The sequence below is a fragment of the Diachasma alloeum genome, unplaced genomic scaffold, assembly GCF_001412515.2.
Source record: "Diachasma alloeum isolate Michigan unplaced genomic scaffold, Dall2.0 Dall_scaffold_00313, whole genome shotgun sequence".
Taxonomy (NCBI): domain Eukaryota; kingdom Metazoa; phylum Arthropoda; class Insecta; order Hymenoptera; family Braconidae; genus Diachasma; species Diachasma alloeum.
This window is the reverse complement of record NW_021680452.1, coordinates 577,399-589,465: the sequence shown is the minus strand read 5'-3', so window position 1 is coordinate 589,465 and position 12,067 is coordinate 577,399. Positions and strand designations below refer to the sequence as shown.

Sequence of the window (12,067 nt, the reverse complement as noted above, 5' to 3'; positions counted from 1 at the left end):
CGTTCCGCCCCACTCCTTACTCACCTCCCCTCACCAAACCTTCTAGAACATTCTACCACTACCCCTCCCCCCTCCGACCCGTTTTGCCCTACCCCTTCCTCACCGCCCCTCACCCAACCTTCCAGAACCTTCTACCTCCTCCTTCCCCCACCGACCCGCTCTGTCCCTCCTCGCCAAAACTCTGAGAACCTTCTACCACCGACCCGTTCTGCCCCATAATGACTCATTTCTCAAGGTCAAAGTAAGCCAGAACCGCTATGGCTATACTACTTGTAAAACGGCTGTTTTCCTCACGGCGTGCGAAAAGTTCACGAGCGTGCGCAAAGTTTCGCTTCAAGGAGAGTCTGCAATAAACACGCGTTATTAATTTATATCACGTTGCTAAGGTAACTAATAGATCTATATTTATTGTGACGCGACGCAAATGGAAGACGTACGTCGATTGTAAACGTTGCCTTACGCACTCGAAATTCATTTTATGTCATGGGGCCCAGAATCCGCGATTCTACCGAGCGAAGCGAGGTTAGAATCGCATGATTCTGGGCAGCTATGGCATAAAAAACTTTTCATTAATTTTTGAAAGTGATTCTCCAAAGTGGAATTGTGTGGAAAAAAATGAGAAAATTACAACAATATCTGACTACTTCAAAATTTATTTTGTACATATCCTTTTCGAAACCACTTCCATCATTATTATTGTCATAGAAGGGAGTTCCACATTTTCCAATGATAGAAATTCATAAATCGTTTTATGAGTATTGGAATTAGAACTAAATTTTTCTCCGTTTTTTTTGAAGATTTTTCATCGATTTTGGTGGAAAAATCAAGTTCAGAGTTCTAAAGGTCACATCACAAAATCATTGCAAAATTTTCTAGAGTGAAATTGAGCTTAAATGGAAGTTCTGAAGTTCAACTATTTGTACCGAAGCCTATTAACGAAAAATGAATGAGTTGTCGAATTACTTGAATATTCTTGAACATTAGGTTAGCAGGAAATGAACGATTTGATGAAAACTACCCCTTGATTTTAGTAGCCGTGTAGGGTATTGATTTTTTAAGAATTTCTAAGAATTCTAGTAGAGAATGAAATTACTCCAATGAAAGTTGAAAAACTTTTAGTAAATATTCCACATAAATATTACAACTTTCACCCAAAATATTAACAATAATTTTTAACAGACTTGGTGTATTTTCTATACTAAGAAAAATTTCTAGTGAAAACTTTCTAAAATCTCTAAAAATTTCCAGAATTTCTAGCCATAAAAAAAAATGAAAAACAGGGAAACTTACATTATTTTGCGGAAATTTTTCGTAACCATCAGATAAAAAAGTTCTACTTCTCAATAGTTTTACTTACATCGAGTATAATTGTACTCAAAGTAAGGCACATTTTTTCTTATATTGGCCAAATCTTAGTTCTGGAATTCAAAATGATTGGGTTTGTAAAATAATAATTGTTCTTCTTGAAACAAGAACATCCGTGTTCTTATATTTATAAATTCCTGATTCAAAAAATATCACCTTACTGTTAATTAATTAATGTTCAATCACCTAAATTAGTAGTGAATCGCATTCCACAATCTTATCCCTTTCAAATGTTTCTAATGTAAGAACCTGCACACAAAAAAACGGTTTATTTGAGGTAAATAAACTTTATTTGAATCAAATACAGTTTGTTCACGTCAAATTAACCAGTTTTCTACAGGTACTGATTCTCCACCTAAGATTTTTACGTAAATCTAGGGGGCTACGTCCCCTCCTCGCTCCGTTCATTAAGCCCTATATGAGCCTCACATGACCCCCATGTAGCCCCCCATGAATCCTATGACCCCATGGCCCTTATTCTGACCCTTGTGACCTTTATTTCGACCTTTAATTTGATCCTCATTATAACCCTCATGACCCATATTTAGACCCTGGTGACCTTTACTTTCTGACCCCTGGTTTTTGACCCCTATGACCCTTATTTGGACCCTTGTAACCCTTACTCTGATACTTGTGACCCTTATTTGGACTTTTAATCTGATCCTTGTGACTCTTATATTTTTTATCCTTATGACCTTTAGTTTGAACTATATGACCTGTCATTTGACCCTGATTCTGATCCTTGCGATACTTAATTTGACCTTTGTGTCCTTTATACTGACCTTCGTGACCTTTATTCCGACCCTCATGACCCTTATTTTGACTCTTGTGACCCTTAATTTTGGAGTATTAATTTCAATACCAAATTTTTACCACCAGAAATCGATCTGGATTTTTACAATATAGAGAGGAAGATGCTTAGGTTTTTAGTACTGAATTTAACGATTTTTCTTCATGAAATCACGAGTTTCTTGAAACTAGTATCTAGGTTCAAAAAAATTTTTTTTTCTCTACAGAATAGTCCTTACTTAGCTTTTCGCTTTCTGTGTAACACCCAAAATTTCTCAAAATATTGAAAAATAACTTCAACAAACAACCTAAATACCAACACTTAAAATCTCTTCTACACATTCTCTCCAATGCCTTGCGAACACGTTGCATGGAAACCCGTAATTAAACGCACTAAAACTTAACCATCGTGGAGGACAAACGGCTGCAGCACGACTTAATAAAGCCGCCACGTCGATCTACCCCCATTTTCACTATCTCCCCAAGTCCAATATTATCGCGTTATTAAAGCAGAGCATTAAAATACGAGCTTGTGTACAACACGCCGCTTTGGCCCTATTATCTTCAGCCATCGATCTCACTCACACGTTTTCTCTCCCATTTCACATAGGCATCAGGTTTATTGGTATTTCTCGGGCTAATACCTGTTTCACTTCTCACGCTCCACTCTCTTAATGTCCATTTCTTTATTGTTTTTTCCTCTGTCTCTGCATGTACATTCACTGCATACATCGCAAAATGCTGTTAACTTCATTCTAAACGTACATTGACGGGGTGAGGAAAGGACAGAGGTGGAGGAGGAGTAGAAGAGAAAAAAAAAGAAATTGTAACGGACGTATTTTACGAGGAGTGAGATCGTTTTTCTCTCGAATTGATCGAGAAATAGCGAGACTCCTTGGGAATTCAGACGTTTCGCTCCGTTTTTACTGTCGCTCGTTTTCACGCTCTTGGGGTGGAGCAGGGAAAACGAGAGGAAACAGAGTGCCAGAGGAGAAGCGGAAATAGAAAACAGAAATGTTATCCTTTAAATGGTGTTAAACTTGTTGTGTACTGAATTGAGACAATTGCGCTATTTTTCTTGCTGGTGTAATGGATTTTTTGTCTCGGAATCGAATAATGAGGAATGGTTAGATGGAAAAGGGTAAAACAATCTATTTGAAACGAGACATTTTGGAGATTATTTCCCGAGAACGGATCACGACCAAATCAGAATGCTGCAGTTGGGATCACGTGTACACTTTAATTTTGGCTTTTGCATACTATATTTTGCACAGAAAAAAACAAGTCGAGAATAAGCGCACAGAGGCAAAAATAATCGATAAAATGACGATGTGTGACTTTTTAGAAAAAAAGATTTTTGGATGAATTGCTCTACACCAGGGTGTATTGAATCAATCGACACAAAAGTTTATACAGAAGTGTGACTCAATAAGACTAATTAGTAAAGGAATACCAATTTTGTGACGAAATTTGAGATTTTTCGCTTCAAACTTCTTTTTCCGTGAAGATTTATAAAAATTTTCCACCGACTGTAATGGTTAGGTTGTTGAGGTGTTGCTCCGGCGGACATTCAAGCAAAGCAGCGTTGAGCTGGGTTAGTACTTGGATGGGTGACCGCTTAGGAACACCTCGCTTGCACAAAAATTGCGGGCGGTAGGTACGGTGTAGCGGCCTAGTGTCTCCATCTAGTCAGTGTGACAGATGGATATATTAGGGCACTGCACAATCGCCCGGCTGTGCGACTGGGGTTTTACATGGTTTCCCGTGCAGTCCTAGCTCGAATGGGGCACAGCTAAGAGTAAGACGGCCATGATACCGCAGATAATAATGAGAGGAAAAAGAAAGGAGGGGAGGCAGGCTAGAGGAGGGGTTTCAAATCGAGAATTACTTCGATAAAACCAATGAAATAGAAAAAAATAAAAAAATAAATATAAAAATTTTTCGGAAAATTCGCACACGCATGCGGACATAAGCACATGCATACGGCATTCTAAAGTATCATTTCTTCAAGTTTCATGACATTCTACGTCATTTCCAGGTGAAATTAGAAGATCGTCAAAATCAATGATTACAAAGCTTTCATTCGGAACCAAAAATGTTTTTATTTTCAAGGATATGTTACTGATTTTCAGGAATTCATTCACGATTCTTAGGGATTCGTGATGGAGAAATTGAATGAGTACGAATTTCTGAGAGGCAACAATTTTGATACTATTTTTTAGTAACATTATCACTCATTTCCAGCGAAATCATCACTCATTTTTAGAAACATTGTCATTAATTTTCGGGAAAATTGCGCTGATTTTCAAGGATCCATTTTCAGAAATGTAATTTATTAAGTCGACAATTTCAAATTCAATAAACTATCAAGATTCGAATTTATTTTGTTACGTTTTACCTTTTTGCAACTGGTTTATTTTGATTCTAATACTTTTTATAATAGTGCAGACCTATCCTACTGATTCATTGTATACATATGTTTTATATAAAAAATTTAGTAGCAATCAAAATTCAGATTAATTGTTTGAGTAGGTAAGGACAACGATTTCGTGCGAATGATAACGAAACATGGTGCCAAAGCTCGGTTTGTCCTCGTTCCAGCATAGTCGGCCTACTCTTGTTAACCAAGATTGGCCTAGCAATAGAAGACCAACTGTTTGTGTCAGGCATGGCATGGTGTTATCAGTCACATACTCAACCAGTACTGGCCAAGTCTAGTTGCAGGTTGTGGACCGAGCGTCGTAGGTACAGAGCGAACGCTGGGCCAAGGCTGGCACACCCCGTCAACAAACATATAAAAAAAGATATAATATGGGCCAATTCCATGTATTTCTCAAATTTTATATTTTTTTATATAAATTGGGCCAATTTAAGATATTTTTTAACATATTTTTCGAAATATAAATTTTTTCGTTTCGAGACATTCCTAAACTACTACCAGGATTTTAATCAGTGTCAAGTATCACAAATAATTGGTTATCAATGTCTAAAAATCAGGGACATGTTCCTCAAAATTAAAATTTTGCACTCTCTAAGAATTTATTTGCTCTCGAACGAGTGACTTCACAACCGTACCCGGACTGTCCGCTATCCGTTCTCGTGAAATAATCCGACAAATAATCCTCGAGCTTCTAATTTACCTAGTACACCCCTCAGCTTTCTCTGGAAACAAACAATCGTGTCAAGTCTTACGCGAAGATCCTACGCGCAAGCGCCTCGGATTTCTTAACCTGCAAAACTCGACACTTTCCTTTGTTGTTACGTTTAACGAGTGATGAACTGTGCCTTTACTTATGAAAGAAAAGGCACTTTTCAGCACGAAGTGAAGATAGCAACAAAGGAGAGTGTCGAGTATTTCAACGAAGCTATCGGGGAAAATTCAAGTGATCGGCGAATCCCAATCGTTTTTCAACTGCTCAAAAATTTCGAATTCCATTCAATTTTCAGTGAAATTTATAATTTTATCATTTTTGTTCCTTTTTAGAGCGAATTCACTGCCGCTCTCCTGAAAATTCCTACTAAACCGTCCATAAAATTCCAATTTTTTTTCGCATGTAGGACCTAAACTTGAAAACTCAAACTGTCATTGAAAGACCCTAATCTACTTTCCATTAAAAAATTGAATTTCTTAGAATTTCGTCGACTAACCTGAGATTGTACGAACGATTTGCTTTTGAATCTAATCAACAATGACAACATTGAAATTTCCCATCTAATTGTCACTTGAATTTCAAAGGATCTCTCGCAGTACCTAATAGCCGATTTGTTGGTGTGAATTTCAGTACTTGCAGATTTTGGCTCGAACGAGTGAAGAACGAAAAGCCCGCCTATTTGACGATAACATCCCTAGAACTTCCGGATTGTCCAATTCCCCTGGTAGAATCGCAAGCAAGTGCCCGCTGGAGATGTGCAGAGTCACCGAGGAATCCCGAGAAAGATGAAATTTTGGATGAGTTGATAGAGAGTGTCTCGAAGACGAGGAGGGCAAGGAAGAACGTCAAGAGTGCTGATCAGAGTATTTCTAAGGCGATTCAGAGAAGCGGGAGACAGTTTATCGATTCTCCCGAATGTCAAAGCACTCTTGGTAGCTTGGAAGCATGTACAAAGAGTATTTCCGGAGGTATATATTATTTTCTATGCAAACAGGGACTATTTAAGTTGAAACATCTTCCAAAATAGAAAACAAAATTACGTAATCGTTAGGAATGATTACTATAATTCATTGGAGAGCAGGAATTCATTAAGAATGCCGACAACATAGGAATTACACAGTCTAAGCATACATAAGTGGATAATTGTTTTTTCTTTATCATAGAATATCTATTTTTGTTAACAAACTAGCAATATTCCTCTGAAGGGACATTTTACAAGTAATATTCTTAAAGCATATTATTCCTTATTGTATTGAGTTAGGGGGTTATGCTCCCTGCTCGCTTCACTTGCCAATCCTCATATGCCTCCCATGACTCCTACTGGGCCCTTATTATGACCCTCATTATAACCCTCGTGATCCTTATTTTGACCCTTGTGACACTTAGTTTCTGACCCTTAATTTTTGAGTCTTAATTTCGAGATACATGAAAACATTTGATCTATCCAAAATTTAACCTTTCCGTACTCGCTCGGGCGACGCGGCGCCGCCGAACCATATCTAATCTATAGGACGCCACTGCCGAACAAGTGAGACGCTGGAAAAAGCGCGAGTAACGAAGGCTTAAGTTAATTGCGCGCTCTCAGTAAATACTCAAGTGAATCAATCCTAATTCAACTCAAATTTATATCAAACATTTATTCCCCGTCATTATATTTCAAACTATTATTGTTACTAAATCAATTTATTGCGTTAGTTTTCACTGGAAATCCAAGCTTAAAATGATAAATATCCACGTTTTTTTCGGCAGGAACAGCCTGAAATTATATTTGAAACAATCAAAAAATGATAACAAAATCAAACTAAATTCAAATAATAAATCCAATTGAAAATTATGTATTAATCTTGAATTAAACCAAGCTATTAATCACAAAGCCAAGAATGAATCTTTGAATCCCTTCCTAATTAATACTAAATAAACAATCATCTCATATTAGTCGTAAATTTTCCTGAGTGAGCGTAATTGTTAGCTCGGGAGTATCGCCTGTTCTATACACCTTATTTCTTTGTTACGTCATTCTTGGATTATTGAATTGTCTCCCTACAGTTAGAAATTAACCCACTCATTCTGAGTGAAGGTAAACGAAGCTTAAAAACATTGCATGAAAGATTTGTGAATGAATGATGGAGAAAACGGACATTTATAACAATTGGATCAATAACAAAATTTGATTCGTTCATACTCATACGAAGCCGTGAAAGAATGAAAGAATTCAGAAATAGAATATAATAACTGAGGTGATCACGTTTTTTTCTAGAAACATCGGCTTCTTTCTATTGTACGATCTCGCTTAGATGGGATTTGAACCTATAGCATTTAGATCACGGGTCTCACTCTCTTTCAGTTGTGCTACCGGGCATTACCACACGTATCATCAAATATTTCATCTTCAAATAACGAATAGTGTTAACAATTGAAGACTGCCAATGATAAACTCGTGTCCAGAATGCGATTCTTTTTTTAATTTTTTACTGAAGCTGGCAAATAGACCAACGCTATTTGTTTCATTTTGTTCCATTCTGTCTCATTGAATGTCTAAAAAAATCCCACTAATTGAGCGAAAGAACCGACAAAAAGATTTTTACTCACTTATTTGGCGAAGATGAGGACGCATTAAAATTATTCATACAGTTCATGATTTTTTTGTCCAAGAAAGTCTAGTCAGGCGGGATTCGAACCCTTAACTGATTTAGATGTAGGCGACGGGTCTAATATTTCTCCGATCTAGCCAGCGGTCTTTACCACATCTACAATCAAATGGTTCTCCTTCATGTAGAGGACCGTTCCGTAGTATGTACCGGAGAGACACCAGTACCCGAACGTGTAAGAATTTTCCAGTAATAAAATGCATTTTTCTCATTATTCAGATGTAGAATCGACAAAAAAATTAATTCTTTGCAAACCTCAATATTATTTGCGTAGAAAAAAATTAATTTGGTAGCCGACCGTAATGGTTGGGTAAGCTAGGTGTTGCTCCGGCAAACATTCGAGAGCCACCGCGTTTAGCGCGGTTAGTACTTGGATGGGTGACCGCTTAGAAAAACCTTCGCCCACAAATTTTGGATGGTAGGCACGGTTTAGTGGCGTAATGTGCCCCTCTAGTCAGTGTGATAGAAGAGCACATTAGGGCTCTGCACAATCGGCCGGCTGTATGATTGGAGCTTTCCATGGCTACCCATGCACTCCTAACCCGAGTGGGGTGTCATTAAGCGTAAGACAGCCCATGAAAACGCAGATAAGAATCAGAAGAGATAAGTGGGAGAGGCAAGGCAGACGAATGGGGAGCCTATAAAAGCGTAATGGTAGTAGGAAAGAAATATGAATAATAAATCAGTTTGATATGAAATTTATGCACCTGTGAAGAACAGTAAAAGAAAAATGACGTGTCAGTCGAAACCTCAGTACTCGAACGGTCAAATGGCTCTTGAATCAGTACCCGAACGATCATAGATCCTAAACCCGAACGGTTTCGCAGTTTGTTGTGCTCGTACCACGTGAAGTGATTCTTCTAATGTGTCGAGTTAATTAAAGTTTTTATTCAATTAGTTATATATACAATTATAATATTTTTCTCATTTGGAAAATTGGAAAATTGAGTAATTAAATGACATTCTAAATATGAACAAATTCGTTACGATTCCGAATAAATGATTTTTATGGTAGAAAATTCGTTGTTTATAAATTATTTAGAAAAAATGCTCGGAATTTTCAAAAATTGCAATTTTTAAATAGTTTCATTAATCTTCCTCCAAAAGTAAACTTTTTTGCTTCTTTTCAGATTTCGAAAATATTTTTCAACGGTTCAATGTCGAAATTCTAATTCGGACCTGTAAAGTTAAAATAAAAAAATTATTGTAAAATGTCCAGAAACTTAGGATCGAATGGGGCCCAAATAAAATCTCGGAGGTTCGACTTTAAAAGTAAAAAAGCATGGAAAAAAAATATCCAAAGTACTTGGATATCCTTAAAATCCATTAAACCTTGCACTATACAACATTCCTGATGAATTCTTGCAAATCCGTTCGTTTAGAAAAAAATTTCAGCATCATCAGTCAATATGGTTCGGCTCAACTCCTGATCTCGACCCCTCCACCATCGCTTCATCAAATCAGTAATATAAAATTGAAAGTTGACTCTCCCGTTGTCAGACGGCCAATAAACCTCAGCCTATAAAAAGTTAAGGAGAGGAATTTCAATACAATAATTGCCTCCAAAAACAAACAACAAAAAATATCTCAAAATTCAAGGCCCCTCGCTATCAAATTTCAGGTCCACCTCGGGCAATAATCGCTAATTCAAGTGAATCTATCAAGGACTGCATCTGCTCAGAAATTACGGAGAATCTCCGGATCAACATTCGTGAGGAGACCGAGGTCAAGCAGCCGTCTTCACGCAGTCCCAGTCCGGAAGTGACTCACACCATAAGGATTGCTATGAAATACCTTGGTCAATCGCAGCGTCGACCAGAAGAGGCAATCGGAAACGATGGAACAAGTACACCAGAAGACACTCCGACTGACACGAAAAGTGATGACTCCAAAGAGGGAAGTGAATGTGGTGTTAATGTGGCATTGGACTTTACACTCAATTGCTGCAGTGTTCAACTTACGTCTAGAGATATTACACTAAAACCTGCGTCTAACGAACGCAAGAATTCGACTTGATTATTTTAATCACTTTCCAACACAAATTCTCAATTATTTAATAATTTTTTTAATACTCTGAATACATTCTAAAATGAGACAAAAAATTATGATAATTTTTTTACACATGTCTTGATCTCTCAGATATTATACCGTTCGAATTCATTAATCAATACATAGCAATCACAAACCATCTACGAAACCTATGATTTAACTCCCTCAAACCTGGAAAAAAAAATATAACAAACAAAAAAATGCTGACTAATGCAAGAATAATAAAATCCAATTACTGAATGTAATATATCACATATTCCGAGACGACAAGAAATAATTGGTGAACAAATGAAATGAAAAAGAAGTTTGATAAAAAAACTCAATGCAAAACAACTAGTCAATTTCGTCGAAATCCAGCGTCATCCTTGTATTATACATACAGTCAGTGTGTGGGTCGCCTATTAATTAACTCGACTAATAAATCGCACTGGGTCCCAGGGACCAGTTGTATACAGAGAAATAGCCCACGTGAATATCCGTTAGGCCTATCACGATCCACCGGCGAAATATCGGTCCAATTTTATAAAACCATTTCGTCTCCTCGCGGCTGATTAATTATTAACCTTTGGGTGGAGTTTCTATAATTCTTTTTACCATTTCCTAGATGTCCTAGAAATATTCCATTATACTTCGTCAATTTTCCAGGATGAAAAGGGTCCGAGTAATTTTTTTATCGAAGGAAAAAACTTTATAGATTTCTTTTTATTTTTAAATTTGAATTCTCCGCGGGACTATTGTTTTCCCGCCATTGGAACGCACCTCCCCAGATTTTCTGCCGGTTTCTTCATCCACACCTCTTCCTCTCAGCCAAATTCATCTCCTGCAGATATTCATTTTATATTTTTTAGTTCCTCTGTGTTGTACTCTCCTTCAGACTTTTGCCATCTCTCTCTTTCTTTGGTTCTAAGAGCGAAAAACGGTTCACGGTTGTTGCAAATGATGTTAATCCACTGGTGTTCCATAGCTCTGTCTCGCTCTAGCTATCCAGATGGAGTATCTCGCGTCTTCCCATTCTTCTTTTCCTCATTTATTTTGCGAAATAGTTGTTCCTTTTGGATTTGTTGGATTGGTTTTTTTTAGGGGGTTCAGAGTGGTAATCCTTTTTCATCGTCTCGATCGATTAACGCGTTTACCCGATGACGGTGTGAGAAATGCGATAATGAAGCGTCCTGTGGACCATGAAAAGATAATGTCGAGACCGACAATGGAGGTGAATTGAATTTTTTAAGGGTGTTAAGAGGATGGTAAGTGGGGGAATGGGGAAGGGATTATTTTTCGAGATGGTAAGGGATTATTCAATTGATGATTATAAATTCTGAAGAGAGATTTCAAGGATTGAATAGTTGGGTTTTTCCGTCATTAATTTGAATGAGAAATTAAACAATAATTATGTGGCTTATTTATTTATTTATTTCTTTATCGTTATTTTACATCGTTCCAACCCATGTGGCTTATGGGTTGACAAATGAGCCTTCAGACTTTCGTAAATAAAAATTGAAATTTCATGGCCAATCAAGCAGCAATTTTCAGCAAAATGACACTGAATTGCATTTAAGGGAATAAATCTCAGGAAATATCAAATTCCAAATGAAATACAAAAACGGTTTCAAATTATTTCAAGTTAAAATCACACGAAACTCCCATAATTTACTTTAGTTTTCAACGGAAAATGAATATTCAATATCAAATTAGGCTAAACTTTCAATTTTGGAAAATTTAATAATATTGAATATATAGTCTTAGACAGAAAAAAAAAAGATTTTCAAAGACACGCTCCTGATTTCGAATAAACCATTCCCAATTATGAGGAAACGACGGTTGTGAAATTCAACAATTGCGAAATTCGGATTTTGTCACCAATGTTTAGTCGCATCTTACTATAATTTGATATGTCCGTTTCGCCGGAAGTTCAGGTAAGGTTCTAGAAAGTTCAAGAAACATCCAGAATGGTATAGTATAGAATCCTCCGGACAGTTCGAGAATCGACTCTACAATTTTCCGATGCAGACTGTTCCAGAAAACTCTGGAATTTTCTAGAAAACTTATATCGAGATTATGTTTAAA

The 12,067-nt window shown here is 37.0% G+C and overlaps 1 protein-coding gene across 1 annotated transcript in view; it reads left to right on the top strand.

Annotated features, from left to right (window-relative positions):
- Positions 1-10,042, top strand: part of LOC107039916 — a 14,407-nt gene extending 4,365 nt beyond the window's left edge. Inside the window, exons 3-4 of the mRNA XM_015259773.1 lie at positions 5,937-6,274; positions 9,576-10,042. Coding sequence (XP_015115259.1) covers positions 5,937-6,274; positions 9,576-9,970 — 733 coding nt within the window. The 3' untranslated portion in view covers positions 9,971-10,042. The remainder of the gene's footprint in view (positions 1-5,936; positions 6,275-9,575) is intronic.
- Positions 10,043-12,067: the final 2,025 nt, after the last annotated feature.